The sequence below is a fragment of the Chroicocephalus ridibundus genome, chromosome 1 (assembly GCF_963924245.1).
Source record: "Chroicocephalus ridibundus chromosome 1, bChrRid1.1, whole genome shotgun sequence".
In the NCBI taxonomy this organism is placed as follows: domain Eukaryota; kingdom Metazoa; phylum Chordata; class Aves; order Charadriiformes; family Laridae; genus Chroicocephalus; species Chroicocephalus ridibundus.
This window is the reverse complement of record NC_086284.1, coordinates 206,815,543-206,836,826: the sequence shown is the minus strand read 5'-3', so window position 1 is coordinate 206,836,826 and position 21,284 is coordinate 206,815,543. Positions and strand designations below refer to the sequence as shown.

The window sequence follows — 21,284 nt, the reverse complement described above, 5'->3', positions numbered from 1 at the left end:
GTTTTTTCCAAACCGTGCAGTTGAAGACTGGAATGTCTTGCCCTGAGACTCTAGGAAGCATAAGGAAGGCAAAAAGAAATGCCAGAATCACAGAATCATAGAATCATAGAACCATAGGGTTGGAAGGGACCTCTGGAGATCATCCGGTCCAACCCCCCTGCCAGAGCAGGGTCACCTTAGAACAGGTTGCACAGGAACGCGTCCAGGTGGGTTTTGAATGTCTCCTGAGACGGAGACTCCACTACCTCTCTGGGCAGCCTGTGCCAGTGCTCTGCCACCCTCAAAGTAAAGAAGTTCCTCCTCATGTTTAGACGGAACTTCCTATGGTCAAGTTTGTGCCCATTACCTCTTGTCCTGTCCCCAGGCACCACTGAAAAGAGCCTGCCCCATCCTCCTGACATACTCCAGGTGCAGCCTCACCAAGGCAGAGCAGAGGAGGAGGATGACCTCCCTCGACCTGCTGGCCACACTCTTCTTGATGCACCCCAGGATGCCATTGGCCTTCTTGGCCACAAGGGCACATTGTTGGTTCATGGTCATCCTGTTCACCAGGACTCCAAGGTCTCTTTCAGCTGAGCTTCTCTCCAGCAGATCAGCCCCCAACCTGTACTGGTGCATGGGGTTATTCCTCCCCAGGTGCAGCACCCTACACTTGCCCTTGCTGAATTTCATAAGGTTCCTCTCTGCCCAAATCTCCAACCTGTCCAGGTCTCTCTGTATGGTGGCACCGCCTTCTGCTGTGTCAGCCACCCCCCCCAGCTTTGTGTCATCAGCAAACTTGCTGAGGGTGCACTCTATCCCCTCACCTGGGCCATTGATGAATATATTGAAGAGGACTGGACCCAGTACTGACCCTTGGGGAACACCACTCATCACTGACCTCCAACTAGACTCTGTGCCCCTAATCACTACCCTCTGAGCTCTGTCTTTCAACCAGTTATCTATCCACCTTACCGTCCTTTCATCTAACCCACTCTTCCTAAGCTTCCCTATGACGATGCTGTGGGAGACCGTGTCGAATGCCTTGCTTAAGTCAAGGTACACCACATCTACCGCCCTCCCCTCATCTATCCATCCAGTCATGCTGTCATAGAAGGCTATCAGATTAGTCAGACATGATTTCCCCTTGGTGAATCCATGTTGAGTACTTCTGATAGCTTTCTTTTCCTCCACATGCCTTGAGATGACGCCCAGAACGAGCTGTTCCATCATCTTTCCAGGGATGGACGTGAGGCTGACCGGCCTGTAGTTCCCTGGCTCCTCCTTCTTGCCTTTTTTGAAGACTGGAGTGACATTGGCTTTCCTCCAGTCCTCAGGCACCTTGTCTGTTCTCCAGGACCTTTCAAAGATGATGGAGAGTGGCCCAGCAATGACTTCCGCCAGGATAATAATGGAGCATACATAGAGAATAGAGGATAATAATATATTTAAGATTCAGATTCTTCTTAATAATCAAATTTAACTCATTAAATTATTTCAGACTGGTCTCCAGCATTTATAAGAAACAAGAAACATCCTCAGAGAGTCTCTTACTTGACTTTGACAATAGAGGGAGCCAAAGATGACTAACTAGCTCAGACTACGCACTAGATGTTGAGATGAGGAAAACTCTGGTTTTAATGCAGTGTTGCGTCACAATTTTTATATGCCCAGTAAATGTCATCATTACATTTTTAATCAATCATTTATATCATAAATTTTTCAATATGCCTCAAATATTCATACAGGGTTATAGAATACTATCACTTCTAAAATCATCTAGAATTTCTCTATGCTTCAGCACATATTTCAAAGTATTTTAAGACAAGAAGATAAAAATCACTGAAGTAATACTGTAAATATTTAGTTACACCATAAATTGTAGTTATCAGTATTTCAATGCAATTCTGCATTCCCTTTTGTAGATTGGGAAACATTTAAAGTACGGATAGGAATAGCTACACTGCAGATATTTAGAGAAGGATATGCTTTGTTTAAGTAATCAAACATTATTCCAGAGAAAGGTTATGGTGGTAGAAGGTAAAGAAAAATGTGGTATGATTTTTAAATTAATGCTGTCATTACAGTTAAAAATCAAGGTAGAATCCCCCTCATCTGTAACTACATAAACATTGAACAGGCAGTAGATTTTGTAGGATAAGTATGGGAAGTCCCCAGGAAAAGCCTATTTGCTAGCCTTTCAAGTAGAAAAAGATATTTCACTGAGTTTTCTCAACTTTAAGTGACAAACCACCACACCTGAACCCATGAGGCTATTGGCTGTACAAATGCACTGAAACACTTCAAACTACCCTTCTGTTCCCTTCTCATGTTTGTGATGAGCAAAATTATTAAAAGGTAACAAGTACATTTGTATAATATCACGTTTATATGTAAATCTGCTTTCCCTTAAAAGTGATATTTTTACCAGAAAAAAAAATCACCTAAGCCATTTCTATTTGGAAGCTGAAATAGTTTAAATAATTTAACAAAATGATTTTTTATATTTCACGACGTGATTCACAAATTATTTTGCCATCTTTCCTATTCCAAGAAAACCACAAATGTAATGAATAAGAAGATAGCATGCACTTTTTAAACACAGCATATAATTATTTCACGAAGTGAGTGCATAAGGTTTATCGTTCCTTGAACTTTGTTGTCTAAAGGAGAGTGACTTGGCTGCATTGGTTGCGCATACAACAAGCCAGTAACTCAGAAGACAGAAGTCAAACACTAAAAAAATGAGTCTGAGAAATTATTAATATCTACTCACTTAATTTTGACATGGAGTCAAAATACCGATATGCCTTGAAAGGCTCATAGTCTACTTGAAAGTATTTAACATAAAAAAGCTATATGCAGATGATGCTACATGAACAAGACAAAACTGAGAGTGAGGGTAAAGTAAAGGAATACATGAAAAACATTAATATACCTACTTATGGTAGATATAGCACTGTATTGCCTTACACAGAATTTCTAAAATTTTATTTTTTTATTTACAGCTGGATCAGCCATGCAGCCTTTAATGAAAAATAAACTGCTGAAAAGCTTTCTAAAACTAACAAATAACAACTAGGAAAAATAATATCATGAATTCTTTCCCAAGGCATAGTTCATAACAGTAGTTTTGTACCCCAGTTCATGGGAAGAAGCAGTCCCTACATGGAAGATATCAAAATCTGCCACAATGAAGGTACAATGGGTGAGAAAATACTGCATCTGGTGGCCAATTGTGTCTCACATGGCTTGGTATAAGCGGGGATAAGTGACGGGGAAGATAGGCATTTCGGGAGATAGATAGCTTTCCTGCAATCACCTGTTTGACAATGAATCTTGAAAGGAGGATACTGAGTATTCAGTTAAGTCTTTCACCAGTTGGTTTTATCGGAGCAGGGTTTGCAGGAATCAAAAAGGAATTTTCCCAAAAAGACATTTCAGGGAGAGGCTTTTGTATATGTTATCACTCTTCCGAGTGCATTCTGGATTATTTTCTCCATGTACTTGGCCAACCACAGGGTCTTCTATGGCTATCGATAAAGGAAATATTCAGGAGAAAACTCTAGATTTTGGGCAGGCAGATATTCAGATGTCGCAGGAGAAACAGAATGAACAGGAACTTAGTTTCATGGATCTCCTTCTTTACAAATATGGTCCTTGCCTAAACAGAAAGAGTGATATCCTTTGACCACGTGAATTTTGTAATACGTATTACATTTACAATTGCTTATATAAATCTGTTTTCTACTACTTATATGCTCTATGTCAGTGTTGCCTTTCAACCTGTTGCCAGAATTATAAATAATGCAAAGACCATTTTAAACAGATAGGGAATCCACGCAGCTACTAGTTCTATGTAATCTGTATCTCTGTAAGAATTTTAACAATTAAAATCAAATGGAAGACAACCATCTTCCTTTTTGGGCTCTGCTACGTTCTCATAGACAGATGAGGAAATTGCACAGGCAGTCCCACAATCCAGTGGACAGCATGAAGACTGCTTGCATGAAGAATGACTACTGAATTAAAAAAAAAAATAAATTTAAATTAATCGAAAAGAATCCTAAATCAGAATTTGTTTCTAGTACGGACTTTTGGTATATATTCCACAGTGTGGGAAAAACTGAAGATGAAACTAATTACTTTGCATCCTCTTTCTCAGCCAAAATGTCACTGAAATCTACAAAAACACCAAAAATACTGCTGGAGCAGGTGAATCTTAACACAGCCCACCTCTGCCACCAAAATGGTTTATATGAATGAGCGTAGATGTGCTTCAGGTTTGTTCATACCAGTTATCTGAACTGCTTACACAAACCTGGATGTTTTGCAGCAACTCTGCTACAGATGTTAACTCCCAGCACAATGCCAGATATCAAAGAGATGGCAAGCTGTTGTGTTTTAAATTGCCATAGTCACTAGTTAAATTAACATCTGCCTACAGCCTTAACTTTGTTGTTTTCTATTTGACCTACATTCCATTATCTGCCAGGGGAAAAAAAAAAAAAAAAGGCAGCAAAAAAAACCACACCAAAAAAACACTTGCTCTAAAAAATCATGGGAAATGGTTCATGCTGCTTTTGATAAACTTTGAATAAACAGTCCTAAGTCTCTTAAACCAAAATATATTACTTCTTTAACCTTGCAACCACTGGGTAGTTCTGGGAACAGAATTAAAATCTTTAGTAGAATTTAAGAATATCATGAGCTCTCAGTCATTTTCTTTATCTTTAGGAAGATATGTCTGTAAGATTAAGATACCTCTTCAGGCCACAGAAGGAAAAATAAATTCCTAAAAAGAAGACTACAAGAGATGAAAAGCTACAAAAAAGTGACCTTTAACCAAAAAAAAGACTTTGGTAGGAAAGTCTTAGTTATGGTCATAAGCTGTTATTCAGTTAGATCCTTTCACAGTTGAAAAAGATTGGCTTTTGGGTTTTGTGATTGCATAACTACTTCAAAGTTTTAAGCATTATACAGACCACTCTAGGGATCTAGAAAAGCCCCATCTGGGAAGAAACTGTGTTTATAAACAAACTGCAGTTCTCAGTTTTGGTCTAGTCCAATATTTCTGCTATTAGTTAAGCTGCATCAGCATTTACAGTATAAATTTGCTCAGTGTCCGTTCTAAGGGCAAAGACTTGTGAAAAACTCAGTTTTGAAAGTTTGCCTCATTTATCCCAAGGAAGAGGCATGAAACACAAAAAAGGCTGTGGCATACTACTTTGAGTTCCTGAAGAAAGAACAGAGACCTGACAAATTGTTGGGAATGGACATTCCCTGACAGAACAGTCCTCAATTACAAGACTTCTCCAGGTAGGAGAAGCATACAGATACCTGATGGAGAAAGGCGTCTTTCAGGCTCCAAACAGACTGCTAGTAGCCTAGTAGCAGAACATCAGACTAATAACAAAATCAGGAGGATAGCAGAGCATCTTAAGATTACAGAAATCTCATCCAAAGGTGGGAGTAAATATCCAAAAATGAAGATATATAAGGGACCAAGGAATGGTCCCTTTGTCTGAGGACAAAGGTGTTTGAAAAGCTCAGATATCTCACGTTACTGTCTGAACTTTCTTTTCTTTGACTAGAAATGTCTGCCCTTCTTGGAGTCACTCAGTTCTAATAATGTTTTAGGCTTTCAATGCAGCACAACAGTCATAACAATATTAGATATGCATTTAAACACTTCAAGGCAATTCATAAGATGTGGTCTACCAAGCACAGTTATTATTAATTTTACAGATACAGAATAATCTGTCCAATCCAAAGTCACATAGCAGATAGCAGAGCTCATTGGAAACTGAATACACAGTGTGGAGGGAATGTGCCTTCCCAAATAACAAGGATTTAGGAACTCCATTGTATTTCTAAAGTCCCTCAAAAGAGGCTGGTATAGTTTTCCTCATTTTGACAGTTGCAGCCACACAGGAGAACAAGGTTCTGTAAATACCTGAGTTTAGACTGACAGAAAAAAAAAATAGGATCCTATCAACCAAATAAAATATTTTAAAATTTTACTCACAAATTGAATTCATACATTTCATCTGCTGTTACAAACATTTCAGTTTTGATGCATTTTTAACAAAACCAAAGTGATATCAATGCTTTACACCCAAGTTGCAGTTCATGGAGGGATCTTTCACCTCATTGCTGGGGAACTCTCATGATCTGAAAGGGAGAAATACACAGTTTTACCACGTAACTAAAAGCACCATGGCAGGTTCTGGCATGTTCATTTAGAATATGGGAAAGGTAGATTCAAAACCCATTTCCCAAGAAAGTGCCCAGACCATTGTGCTATGCAGGAATCTGAAGGAATTGTAGCAGGTTAGACAAATAGGGATTTTTTACCAAGCCTCCCTCCTGTACTATCAATGTACGTCTGTGGTCTCTATAAAAGCTAGTAACATTCCAGAGATTGTGAACTAGTATGTGTGTGACTAATGTCTGTTTAATGTTTAATCTGTATTATGAGTAATTTCAAACAGGGTTTAGGGAAATAAATTGTTCAGATTGAACTAATTAACCAAGAACTGCTGTAGAAATCTTTTATTCATGCAAGTTATTAGGCTCTTGACTGAGCTATGAATGCACAAAGACATGTCCATGTAGCCTTGCTTTGGGGCACAAGGAAAATGACATAGATCCGCAAAACTTTATAGGCACCACATGAGGATGGCAAAGGTGGCTGTAGAATAAAAATGAGGAAGTACATGGAAACTGTCACCTAGGCCTGGAGTATTCCTTTTGGTGTGACTAGTCATGCAAAGTACATGATTAACTCTTAAAGCTGATACAAGGCACAATAAAAAGAAAAGCAGGAACCGAAAATCAGGAACACAGAAAAGAATATTCGCAACTGATGGGTCCATGGGAGCATCTTCCCTAGCTCCCTGCCTTGCTTTAGATTTAGAACTCAGGACATTATTCAGAACATCAGGATTTGCTTTGGGTTTTCTGGACATTCAATCCAACAGCTAGGATCCCACACATCAACGGGGGGGATGTCTTCAGTTCCCTTCCCTTCACATAGAAAGCTTCAATAAGAAGCACTCAGACTCAGGTAACAGTGAATTTTAACTGTGATACCACATACAAATCATGAATAATCCAGATAACTATTATATGCAGTGCTAGTAAAATAGGAGGAAGAAAGTGCTGCTCATCCTTCTTAGTTTGTGATTTTACCCTGAAAGATGTTTGGAACTAAAATTACATGTGTGTTTCAACATGCTTTGGGATTTAAGTCATTTTAATGATGGAATTTTATGATGGAATGACTAGATGGATAGATGAGGGGAGGGCGGTAGATGTGGTCTACCTGGACTTAAGCAAGGCTTTTGACATGGTCATCCACAGCATTCTCATAGGGAAGCTTAGGAAGAGTGGGTTAGATGAAAGGGCAGTAAGGTGGATAGAAAACTGGTTGAAAGACAGAGCTCAGAGGGTAGTGATTAGGGGCACAGAGTCTAGTTGGAGGTCAGTGATGAGTGGTGTTCCCCAGGGGTCAGTACTGGGTCCAGTCCCGTTCATCAATGACCTGGATGAAGGGATAGAGTGCACCCTCAGCAAGTTTGCTGATGACACAAAGCTGGGGGGGGTGGCTGACACAGCAGAAGGTGGTGCCGCCATACAGAGAGACCTGGACAGGTTGGAAATTTGGGCAGAGAGGAACCTTATGAAATTCAGCAAGGGCAAGTGTAGGGTGCTGCACCTGGGGAGAAATAACCCCATGCACCAGTACAGGTTGGGGGCTGACCTGCTGGAGAGAAGCTCAGCTGAAAGAGACCTCGGAGTCCTGGTGGACAACAGGATGACCATGAGCCAGCAATGTGCCCTTGTGGCCAAGAAGGCCAATGGCATCCTGGGGTACATCAAGAAGAGTGTGGCCAGCAGGTCGGGGGAGGTCATCCTCCTCCTCTGCTCTGCCTTGGTGAGGCCGCACCTGGAGTACTGCGTCCAGTTCTGGGCTCCGCGGTTCAAGAAGGACAGGGAACTGCTGGAGAGGGTGCAGCAGAGAGCTACTAAGATGATCAGGGGATTGGAACACCTCTCTTATGAAGAAAGACTGAGGGATTTGTGTCTCTTCAGTCTGGAAAAAAGACGGCTGAGGGGGGATCTCATCAATGCTTATAAATACTTAAAGGGTGGGTGTCAGGAGGATGGGGCCAGGATCTTTTCAGTGGTGTGTGGGAACAGGACAAGAGGTGAAGGGCACAAACTTGACCATAGGAAGTTCCATCTAAACATGAGGAGGAACGTCTTTACTTTGAGGGTGGCAGAGCCCTGGAACAGGCTGCCCAGAGAGGTGGTGGAGTCTCCATCTCTGGAGACATTCAAAACCCGCCTGGATGCGTTCCTGTGCAACCTGCTCTAGATGACCCTGCTCTGGCAGGGGGGTTGGACTAGATGATCTCCAGAGGTCCCTTAGAACGCTACCATTCTGTGACTCTGTGATTCTGTAATGAATACATCTACTCAGTTAAAAAAGTATTAGGAAGAAGGGGTCTCAGTATCAGTGAAGCTACTGCTGTGGTAAACCTGAAATTGGGAAAGGGACTGTTTTTTACCTTTTCCACCTGCTGTTGTAAAACTATAGGTTAGTTTTGAAAAGCAGTTTTAGAACACTCTAATGTTAAGAAACAGATGTGAGAAGATTATTATAAACAGAGCTAAGTGATTTTTTTCCCCAAATAGAAAATCCACGTACAACAAGGAATGAAATTAAACTGCACAAGTGCACACATGCATTTCATCATTTTGCTTACATACACTAGTTCTGAGTCGGGAATACTCACTGAAATGTGCTATTCTTGCAAGCGCTACCTACTTTGCTCTGCTATTAATCACTCATGATGCAAGCACTCCCACCCATTTCTAAGAACAGCGTAGGCAGTCTGATAACTCACAGGCTTCAAGCTGCCCTTATAAAGTTGTTCCACTTTTGCATACTTCCTCATACTGCTAGTTTCTCTGCAAAGATGAAACTGCTCATTTACTTAGTGTTGCTGAAGACAGCTCTCCTTGCTTTAACTAATGTCTTTGCAGTTGTTTTAGAAAATGAAGAGGAGGCTAAAGAAGGAAAAGCTACTGAAACTTGTCCTATAAAGCTCAAAACTAATCGGAAATGTGATGAAGGAGAGGATTGTCCATATCAGATAAATCTGCCTCCGATGACCATGCAGTTACCCAAAGAATTCAGACTGCTTGAGAAGACTCTCAAAGAAGTACAGACCCTTAAAGAAGCAGTAAACAAGCTGAAGAAATGCTGCCAAGATTGCAAGCTGCAGGCAGATGACAACCAAGAAAGAGAAAGCAGTAATGAATTCCTGCTACCTAATGCAGAAACTCCAGCAGAAAACAGCAGAATCCAAGACAACAGAGTAAAGGAACTGCAAAGCAAAGTTAACAGAATGGCAACCAGCTTAAAAAATGCAAAGAACCAGATTCAGACACTGCAAGGTCGTTTAGAGAAGATGAGCCTCATAAATATGAACAACGTAGAACATTACGTTGACAGCAAAGTTGCTAATTTGACATTTGTTGTGAACAGCCTTGATAACAAGTGTTCTTCTAAATGTCCAGCAATGCAACCAAGACCTGGTATGTAACCTGTTAATTCTTACTGCCTGTATAAGCTTTCTGTGCATTTTATAAATATTAGGTAAACTATTTAAAATATATTTTAACTAAATAGCTGTGTTATTAACTTCACAAGTTAAGTAGTTGCTCTTTTAGTCTTTGTTTATACTCCTGTACAACATTTCAACTGCCACTAGAGGGTTACTGAGAGCTGCAGGTGTTCAGTTCCTCCTAGAATCAGACCTTATTAAGGCATTTAAAACATTTTCAAAGCACTTTTTTTTTGCAGTTCAGTTAGTAAACATGGAAAATTAACTTCTTATTTTACGCCCTACTACCCTTCATTAAGGAACTACATATATTTTCTGCTTGGGTGACAAGGGGTAAATTTTCTGTAGGTGTGCTTTAGAAAACTGTATGGATCTTTTTCAATGTGAAACTGCAATTATTCTGAAATGGTCTGAAAATCATTATTAAACATCAAGTGAATCTAGTAAAACTTTTAAACAGATGAATAATAAAAGAATATTTCTACCACCACAGTGAATATCTGAAAGGCTTGGCTAAAACAGCTTATTAACACTACTTCTCAAGAGGGTAATGTATGTACCATCATTTTAATACTAAATTCTTTGCATGAGTTTAATATCCAAGTGATATAAAACAGAAAACAAGTATTATCACTGACAAACACTTTTTTCTATTACTTTTTAATTGTCCTATTTAAAACTAAGAAATAGAACTAATAATTTCTTTCTAATGTTGACAGTTATTAACAGCAGATTTTTTTTTTCATGAAGTTTTTGTATCACATATAAGAATCTTTGAAAATAAGAAACGTTCACAGGACTGTCAGTGTATTCTACCACTCAGATACCATACATACGGAGATCGGATATCATACCTATGAAGACAGGGCACTCTAGAGATAAAGCAAAGAAAAATCAGACTGCTTTACAGTTTTTAAGCCTCTGCTACTTAGCATTCAAGTTTAAAATAAAACTGGTTTTCTGTCCACCCATATTGAATATTGAAGGATCTGTAGATGGTACAGTGTATGTACAGCTGAAATTCTTGAAAGTGTGAAAAGAGCAAAATAATAATAAAGGTAATGCTTTTACTATGTCAACAATCAGCCTAAATCAGATACAAATCAGTATAAGTAAACTACTTTATTTCAGATATAAACATTCACAAAAAGAATGAGTGATACTTGCTATATTGATAATGGGCAACGAATCAAATTCAAGTACAGTACTTCACAACAGACTAAATTAATTTTAGATATTTCTCACTGACATGTCGGGTACTGTTCATAGCATGTGATCATGTAGATATTCCTTATATTTTACAGTAACTGATGCTAAAAGTGCGTGTAGCAGCAATACACACATTATGAAAACTAGCAAGGATAACAGCTACAGCTGTTTCCTGAACAGGAGCTATTCCTGCTTCCACTGAAAGTAATAGCAAAACTTTATTTAAATAGGAGTTGAATTGGATTATAAAAGCATTTTAGCTGACATGTATATTCTCTGTCATCTGCTCTTAAACTTAGTCCACCAAAGGCCTTACACAAAGTTCAGAGAAATAAATGAGAATCTATTTGTGGATTTAGATTTGGCTTGTAAGCCTTTGATTCCTATACTTCATGCTTTCATAGATGTCCAGTTTTCTCTACTGGCCAGCAAGAAGTCCTGGGTCTTGTCTCCTGCCTGAGAACACTCTTCCCTTGCAAGAAGTTGTTTAATTGTTTAAATTTTTCTAGGAAAATTATGCAACTCAAGCCTGCAAATGATCGTCTCCATAAATTCAGATCTGCAATAGGAATGAACAGTATGGTTTTGACTCTTAACTCAGAACAAGAGCTCTCTATCACTTACTTAAGTACCATGCTATTGAACACAATGCCATCCAGTAATGACATGGATCAAAACCAGATTTTTGCTCTGCAGGAAAAACCTTGGGGGTATTTTTCTTCTGCATAAAATATGTCACTCATTGGTGGGAAAAAGCTGTGTTAATGGTAGATGCTAAAACTTTTCCTTACTGTAGAGCCAGCAATGACACATACACAGGAAAGCACCATCACTTTTCTAGCTTCATCTTTCTAGGAATCACACTATTAATACAATAGATGAGACAATTTTATTACTTTTTTCCCCTGCTTCCTAAAGTAAAGTCAACATTACCACATGAAACATTCCTAATGATGTTATGTTCTATATGAAATGATGTCAACTGAACAATAGCCAGGTTAAAGTCATTCCCATATGGACAAAGCTTTTTCTCTGACATACTGCCAGATGAAGATTTAAATTATAGACAGGGTGTAACAGTATACATTTAAATACAAAAAACAGAAAGCACGTAAACATGAAGTATTAGAAACATGGTCTGAAGAAACCAGTCTGAATTTACAGGAGGTAATGAAAGGATAAAGAGAAGGGTAGCGAAAAAGAGAAAAGGGAAAGCAGACAATCAAAATGCCCCTATGCCTCTGCCTATGCTAGGCAGTTTTGATACAAAAAGTCATTTAAATGGGGTTTTTTGACAGCTATCTGGTGCAGAGATTTGAGGTGGCATCTTGTTTCTCCCTAGAATTGAAATTGCTGTAACACTATTTCCTGTGTAGAAGTCTCTCCAATCCAAGTTCTGTATGCCACATCAGTCTGGGTAAAAATTTTGTTTACTTTTAAATGGAAATTATGTCTATTCTAACACTATCTGTTCTTCCACCAGTTATACAAATAATGCAGAGAGACTGTGCCGATCATTACACAGCAGGCAGAAGGAGTAATGGAATCTACAGGATTAGCCCTGACCCCAGAAATGACAGCTTTGAAGTTTACTGTGACATGCAAACACATGGAGGTGGCTGGACAGTGCTGCAACGGCGTCAGGACGGCAGCACTAACTTTAACAGAACCTGGAATGACTACAAAAATGGCTTTGGAAACCTCAGCAGAGAGTTCTGGCTGGGGAATGACAAGATTCACCTCCTGACAAAGAGCCAGGAAATGCAACTCAGAATTGAACTTGAAGATTTCAATGGTATCAGAGAGTATGCAAAATACGAACACTTCTATGTGGCCAACGAATACCTAAAGTACCGTCTAAGTGTTCATGGCTACAGTGGCACAGCAGGAGATGCCCTTCACTACAGCAAGCATTACAACCATGATCAAAAGTTCTTTACAACTCCAGACAAGGACAACGATAGGTATCCGTCAGGAAACTGTGGAGCATACTACAGCTCTGGCTGGTGGTTCGATGCGTGTTTGTCTGCCAACCTCAATGGCAAGTACTACCACAAGAAATACAAAGGTGTTCGCAATGGCATTTTCTGGGGTACATGGCATGGTATTTCTGATGATATTCCCAGTGGATATAGGCAAGCCTTTAAATCAGTAAAAATCATGATCAGACCCAAAAGTTTTGTGCAGTAATTCTACACCTTTCTCCCAACTAGTTTGCATTGGATTGCACTCAAAATCATACTTACTCAGTATTATACTCAGAATTCAAGTATTCAGTTATGTTTGGCATAAAATAGTTCTAGACAAAACAGCATACTTCCACATACATTTTTAGAGATGGTTTGACCCATATAATGTATTAAAACCAGCATGAATGTTTCTAAATAGTTATTGCTAAAACTTAGCAAGGGTTGAGTCTTGGTATCGTTATGTAAATATTCTAAACAGTGCTTTTGGTGCTTTTACTGATTGTGATATACCACATTTTATGATTTAAAACTTTTAAATGGCCCTCCACAAATTGTGTCTGAATGAACACCTACGTTTTAACCTGAAAATAACTCAGAGGTATAACTGATAACATAAATTTGTCAACACTTAGAATGAAAATTAGCCTCTCTGAAACAGCCTGACTTTTTGTATCATGTGTCCTTCACCACTTCAAAGGTATACTATGGCAATATCAATATAAATTAGGAAAAGTACTACATATGATTATTTTTAAAGGACTAGGAAACAGAGGGCCACATGTTTACCCAAAGACACAACAAACCCTTGAATAAAACTTAGAAACTGAAGATGATTCCTCAAACGTTATCCTCTTTATCAAAGATTATTCAAAGAAGTTGGTGAAAGAATTGAATAAAAGGAAGTGGAAATAATGTAGAGAGTATGTAATGAAAGACAACAATTCTTGCTCATTTTGGTTCCTCCGTTCAAGCTGTTTGTCCTATTTGTCGTTTGTGAGAGAAAGGAGCCGTTATGTAGCTTTTGCACATTTATATAGGGAGGTAGACAGGTAGGAAGAAGATACATCCATGCCTTTGCATTAATGCCTCTAAATACATACAAAAAGAGTTTCCAGTGCCATTTTGCTTTCTCCTGAATCTTTTAGGTAAGCCAAGAGTTACAACGTAACTCTTGTAGAGACTCAAGCCCTCACTTAAGTACTTCTCATTCTAGTTACCATTAGACCTTAAAATTATAAGAAAGATTATAAATATTTTGTAAGATACGAAAAGACTGTGTTCTCCCCATTTTCTGAGTACCCCTTTTCTAGCCCCAGAAACATGAACAACTTACTGGCAATTATAAACAGAAAAGAGAATATGTGAAAGACTTTTTTCTTCTAAAATATAATAAAGGAAACAATCGAATTTTCAAATACTTCAGGAAATACAGATTAGAGATGCTATTTTTAAAGCTCATGTTACAGATGGTGAGCACAAGTTTGACTACACATATCTATTGCTTACACAAGAAAACACATGTCTCTAGAATTACAGTGACTAACACTTTGAGTGGAGATGTAATTTATCTTAGCAAGAGGCTATTTTGCTTATGCCAATCATGAGATGCAGATAAACTACACTAAGACTGTATTTCTTTACCAGTTAAAGTGTGGTCTTTGCTGTCATAGGCTTTTTGGTTAAAAGAGGCATACAAAAAAAAAAGTATACACCTGGCCTACTACTTCACAGATATGACCTTTACTGTTTTTTGAAATGACAAGAAGAACTATTCTGGTTACAAGTTATGCAAATGAGCAACAGTGGCAACTGCTAAACTGTAAAATATTAATATATTTTTTTTGAGGAAGTAAATACTTTGAAGGATATTTCAGTGTGAAGTGTAATTTGGTATATTATATTTCAGTTTTAAAGAGTAATGGAAAATTTTAATTGCAAGATGTATAATCTTCGCTTGAGAACATGTTTTGAATCTATAGAATATTTATTTTGGGATAAAAAAGTATTGCCTAAACAAACAAAAAAAAGCAACTTAGGAAGTATTGGTTAGAAGAGCAAATATCTAATTGCATATGATTATATTTAATCATTTTGCATGAAATGCACAATTTGCTCCTGTTAATTATATGGCAACTAGCTAAGTATAACTTACAGTATCTATAAGCTTCTACTTGAAAATGTCTTTTTCCTGCTAAGTTGTTAGAAGAGAAACTGTCCTTTTTTTATCCTGTTTAAAGAAACTTTGTAAAACACAGAAATTTTAATAGAATAAGCAAATGTGACTAACATCATCCACAAAAGCCTTGTCTGATGTCTTAAAACAAAAAAAAAAGAAAAAAAAGGAAAAAAAAAGAAAGTGTAATGTTGTTACACAGATCTGAATATTACCTGCCTGGAACTGTTGTAGCTGAATCTCCATCAATGTGTACTAGTATTAAAGTGTAACTCCATCTACTTGTTGGAAGCATTATTTTTGTTTTTCCTTGGTGTAATAAAAATAAGTCACAGTGTTAAAGATGTACTACTGTCATAGATGTTTACGGGGACTACCAAAAAAATTCTCATATATTGTTGTATTGGTTTTCTGTAAAAATTGAAGCAATAAGAAAACACAGGTAACTTCAGATGACCAACAAAGATGACGATGTTACGTGCCAGGGGAGTAATTGCTAGTAACAATAGTTCTTAAGAGATCCATTTTATGACACTTCAGCTGCCAGATAATACCAAAGGCTGAAACCTCAGACATCTTTTTGAAATTATTTGTATTTTGGAAGAGAAAAAAGTAATTGCCCAATTAAGAGTTTACACAACCTGTATCTTTAACATGAAAGAGGAGAAGCAAACTCATCTGGTTTTTATATAACATACAACCTGTCAGATCGCATGCAAATGTTATCAAAGCACGTGAATAGAAAAAATACCCCAAATCAAAACATACAATTTTTTTATACAAACAAAGGCACATGATCTCTGCTTAAGGCTCGATAATTCAAAACGTGCCTTTCATTTATGGAAAACATCTATCTAACACTGATCACCATATGAAAACACTTGTGGTTTTACCTTGCTAATATCGAAATTGTGAATTTTAGTGAAGAAGATTACTAAGAGCGTGTTTGCTAGCAAAATTCCTATACGCTGTTTCCAAAAAATAAAGGCATAAACCCATCTGTTCAATGTGATCAGCCAAGCAGACTGTAATGTCTTGGCTTTCTATGCATTGCTTAAACAAAACAAAAAAATTGGAAAAAAAACAGAGAAGAAATGAAAAGAAGGCCTGAAAGCAGTGATCTTAAATTTTTTTATGCAAATATCTGTTTCCTTAATGGTGTTTTTTGGGAAACACTGCGAACAACAGGTAGTTTGGCAATTTGTTGGAAAACAAACCTGCATTTATGTGATTATTTTCAAAGGAAATTAAGATGGTTCTCAAGCCATACCTAGAACGCTGTTTATAACTTAAACCAAAATCAAACAAAATAAAAAAATTGCCAAATTTACTCAGCTTCTATGACTTATATGTCATAGAAAAATCAAAACAGGAAGGATGTGACTTTAAGTTTTCATAGAGAAAAAAGATAAGAACTGAATACTGGCCTACCAAGAAAGAAATTTGAAATATATTTTTATAAATGTGCTCCGTATTCTTTTTTCAGGAAATAAAAGCAAAATAATATGTTATATATGGGCCTGAAGACACTGACATAAGTTTCAAAGAAAAATGGCTGAGCAATACCATCCACAGGCCCTGCTAAATGCAAACATCCCACTTAGTAAACTGATCTCTTTCATTCATAGCTTTAATTAAACTTTTATGGAGTTAAAATGCTTCTGCCAGAAGTGAATTTGGCCATCACCCTCAATGGTAACCAGAAACAGAAAACAATGTTTTAAGATGACGTATCAAATCCAACCCTCACCCAAGTCATGAGAACAGGGCATGAATATTATTTTTTAAGTCCTTGTTCATCAATTTTTCTGATCTCAGTAAAAAAAGAACCCATTTGGAAAATAACAACTGAAAAAAATATCCCCAAATACCTACTTATGTTGATATAATCAAGACAAACTGTAAGTCTAATATTACACTTCTACTGAAATAGTACACCAACATTTGGAATTACACAGTAGAAAATAATAAATATGTTTTACACACTTATTTTTAAGCAATTACATGGAGTCAATTATTTTTATGGAGAAGTAGGCTCCACTTTGAGAAACAGAAATTCTCATTCCTTTCTTCAGCCAGAATATAAAAGCCCCTCTGCTTACCTCTGCAGCTCAACCTCTATATGCTAAACCCAAAGATAAGGATTCTTTCTCATGTAAAACTTTAAGGCTCTGTTCATTAAGGAGTATTTGGACACAGGTTTTTTGAATAAGGAAACCAAAATCATCTTTTTAACATTTAAAGTAACCTAATCTGTATCATCTGTAACAGATGATTCTCCACCACTGGACATTTTTATTGAATGTAATTTTTTGTTAACGTTGCTCCGGCTTCCTCACCACGTGGTTCTGCTGACATAAACATCATAAGCCAAGGCCAGGTAGACTCGCAATTTTAGTGCAAGATCACCCTGTTTTGAAATATCAGATTTCAAATACATATTTTGGGTGAGAAAAGGGGAAGAGGGAGACAGCTTTAGAACATAAGACAGCAAAATGCTTGTCTTTTTAAGTCTCACGACTCTTAGAAATTGTTGAGAAAAGGCCAAAACCACAAGAAGATGCTGCAGTTAAAGGTTATTCCTTCTCCCAGTTAAAGGTTATTCCTTCTCCCTGCCTCGCAGCTTTAGGGAGCTGTGGTTCCTCTGTATGGCATGAAATCTGCACTTGATAACAGCATAGAGAAACAACACATCATAAATCCTTTCAATTGTGCTTTTCAGAAATGAACAGAAATACCACCTGCTTTATGATAATATAAATACATGCAACAGCTTCCTGGCCTTGTTTCCTCACAATGTCACCCGCAAGTGGTAAAAAGAACCTCTGAAGAGCATATTATGCTGGCTCTGTTCCCACTCCTGCTGTTTATAGGCGTCTGTAAATTCACCCCACTCCTCTACAGCTTTTTATAGGAGTTACCGCCAATTACAACAATCACCTTACCTATCACAACCACTGATCAGTTTAACGTTCACTATGCAAACTATTGCTTGCTTGCTGAAAGCTGTTGCAAAAAAAACCCCAGGCTCTAGCTTAGAGATGCATTATCATTCCTAGCTGGCTCCCCAAGTGACCATATCAACAAAGTTTAAAAAGGTTTATTTAATTAGCAGTCAGATTCCTATGGGTGGAGGTGGAGGCAACATGTGTCTTTGCTGTCTGTGCCAACATATTTATACAGCTTTTTTGTTGTGCCAGGAGCCTTTGGAGCATATAATATGGAGTGTGCCAGGATCAGCTTAAGTTTGAAAATGCTGTTTGGTTCAACAGCTGTGTTAAGATTTTTACATCTTTGATAGAGCACATACATATTTGGAAAGTACTGAAACAAATTATCCACTGCCATGGTTACCATGCAAAAGTTTAGTGATGATCATACTTTATAAGAGTAGAAAGCACACTACAGTATGTGTAGGTGAACAGAAATTAAATTGGTGCTTATATAAAAAAAATAAAATTTCTTTGTTAGTCTACCAAGCTTGCTTTTCTAGGAAATCTTTCATTTAAAGTTGTAATGACATTTTTTTTTAAAAAAGTAAAGTTGTTTACACCTACCATTTAACCTATGTTAGGAGAGGATTAAAAACCAGCTTGTTAGAAATTGGAAAAGGCTCTGTTTTCTAGAGTGGTAGTGTTAGATGTCAGAATGCCAGTGCAGAAATAGATGAAGTACTGATCCTTAGTACTTATATTTGAAAACTGTAGACAGCCTTTAAGTTACTTTCTCTTCTTTCTTGCAGCACAGATGAGAAAAAAGAGAAAAAATAAAAGTACCTTCTCCCCCTTCAACCACATTCAAACACTGAACATATGCATCATTCCATGACTGTAAAGCTCTTCCAGCTAAACAGACCCACGTGAATCAGTGTCAGATCAGCAGAAGTGAAACTTGCCTGAGCAGTCTCTGTCACTATACCGTTCATTTTTTGTAAACATGGAGGTTTTGTTCTGTGTTTCTAGTTTCAGGATTTTGGTTAACACCTTTATTAGCAGTTCAACCATTTTTTGCTGTCGGGGTAAGAAGTTTATTAATGTCAGAAAGACTCCAAGTTTCAAAACAGTCATGAAAAATATTCATGAAAGGTTCTTTCTGTTTCCTGATGGATGATGGCAACAGGATGCTTGGACGTGAACAAAAAGCAATGTAGCACAATAGTGACAATTTCCATAAATAAAAAAGCAGAGCAATTGAAAGACTTGGTGCTGGGATCAGATAGGGGCACAGTCCATTTTATCTTTATAGGATAGCGAGTGCAACAGTCTGCATTAGAGCAATCAGAGGAATCTCTCAAAGGAGTTCATTCTTCTTCAGGTTGAGATTTAGCACATAAATGGATGATGTTCATTAGCAGAAAGGGATTATTGCAGCACCTTCCAAACAAGGTACCCGCTTATTGAACCCGGTAAGTAGTAAAGAACTTTTCACTCACGAGAGCACAATGAACAGCTCCCTCGCAGCCTCCACTACAAAGACATGCAAGATAGATGTTGCAGAACCCTTTTTCTGGTATTGTTTTAAAAATAGATGTTCTAACCCAAGAACATACCAACAAAAGGAAGAGAAAGAAAAAGCAGAGCATAGAAAAGTTTAGAGTCATGAGTCTTAAATAAAGCCTAACAAAAACTCCTAATGTAATACTAACTGAAAAAAGACCTCAAACTGGGAGAAGCTACCCTCCCACCATTTGATTTCTCCTTTTTTTTTTCCCCACAGAAAAAGAGAAGCTTGTACCTAATTTATAAATAAACAGAATTAACTAAACAGCATTAAAAGATACTAGGCTCCATGGCTGATTTCTCCCTCTAACTGAAAGCACCTGAAGAATACTAGGTTTTTGATAGTCTCTTGAATCAAAAAGATGAACCAGTAGATTTTGTAGATCATCAACTTTATTAAATCTTTGAAATTTTGCAAAGATAAAGTGGATGTAAAACTGTTCCTGAAACGCAGCTGTCAATGATTCACTAACAAATTGGAAAGATGTATAGAGTCGGGCTCTTTTTTGTGTCTGGGATTAATTGTGATTTGGGTGACAAAACAAAAATTAAGCAATAGAAAGGGATTTGAATACTGTAATAGATTGCAAACTAAACATCAACAGTATCGTTACGACAACTGAGTTCTTATTTATTTATGTTTCCATTAAAACGGGAAAGCCGAGATCGGGTGGAGGAAGGAAAAACTTGAGTGTCCAGAGGGGAAAAATGCTACTATACAGTGCAGGGAAGGGAAAAAATTATGAGGACAAAAATTATGAGAGTGGGCAGGAGGCAATTTGTTCATCAGTCTTTTTTACTTTCATACTGCTTAATCTTGTCATTTTGAGTGTTTAATCCAGTTTCATGTCATGCTCTGTTGCTTTTTCTGTTCAAATGGCAATTTCAGTATGTTCTGTGCTGCTTTAGCAGTAATAGTAGTGTTGCAACAAGGATGATATAAGGATAAAGGGAGAGGTAAGATGTATTATATTACCATCTGTTGCAGAGCATTTTGCTGAAGCCAGCTCTTGAAATTTAGACAATGTATATGAGAAAATTCAATACACTTTTTGCTGCCTTGTAAGAATTAAATTACTTATACATGGTCTATAATGCACTAAATTAAAAATGACAACAGCATAATTTATTGCATCTTAATGTAGCTTTTATCTAAGTAATACATGTATTTCATCACACCGGTATGAGACTATGTACTTTTTCATTCCAGCGTACACTAGAAGAAAACAGGATATGAGAGATTCAATTAGAAGCGCTAGAGCAAAGGTCTTTATTTCAAGGACATAACAACAAAGGGTAAAAGAAGTGGAAAGTTCATTTTGTGCATGTATGACAATCCTCTAACCAGCAGCAGTTGAAATAGCTGAGTTAGGCTGATGTCAACTTGGTAATAAATACAAAGACTTGGTGAAAAGAAGCAAGTCATGATGGACTGAGTGGCTTTTGTTCAAACGTCTGCCCAGTTTTTAACCCAACCCACAAGGCTAAACAATGTTGTTATGTGTTATTAAAAATGAAGGAGACAGAGTGTGGATATTTAACTTGTTGCTCTTTATATGTTTGACTATCTGTTATTTACAGGAGAAAAACAAGACTGGCTTGACTGGAAGGTTTACTGCTAGAAGGGATATATCTGTTCTCAAATAAATCTTATAATATCAAAAGGTGTCCCTTCTGATAAGTATATGCTGCTATGCAGGCATAAATGACTGGTGAGTAACCCAGAGATAATATGACACAATTCTGCTTCTGTGGAAAAATTCTGAAAGCTCTTCCAAGAAGCTGAAGCCAGTGTCAATGCAACAACCTCTATGGT

General features: G+C 37.5%; 2 protein-coding genes across 2 annotated transcripts in view; one reads left to right on the top strand and one right to left on the bottom strand.

Annotated features, from left to right (window-relative positions):
- Positions 1 to 21,284, bottom strand: part of CCDC146 (coiled-coil domain containing 146) — a 74,396-nt gene that overhangs the window by 50,997 nt on the left and 2,115 nt on the right. The window lies entirely within an intron of this gene.
- FGL2 (fibrinogen like 2) lies at positions 8,841 to 15,916 on the top strand. The gene is made up of 2 exons (XM_063323508.1): positions 8,841 to 9,588; positions 12,310 to 15,916. Exons 1-2 carry the CDS (start codon positions 8,841 to 8,843, stop codon positions 13,014 to 13,016), a joined length of 1,455 nt encoding a protein of 484 aa, XP_063179578.1. The 3' UTR covers positions 13,017 to 15,916.

Bases quoted from the DNA above. Each gene is read 5' to 3' on its own strand.
- FGL2 (XM_063323508.1), top strand. From the start codon at position 8,841: ATGCAAGCACTCCCACCCATTTCTAAGAACAGCGTAGGCAGTCTGATA. The intron at 9,589-12,309 runs GTATGTAACCTG...TTCTTCCACCAG, and splicing joins AGCAATGCAACCAAGACCTG to TTATACAAATAATGCAGAGA.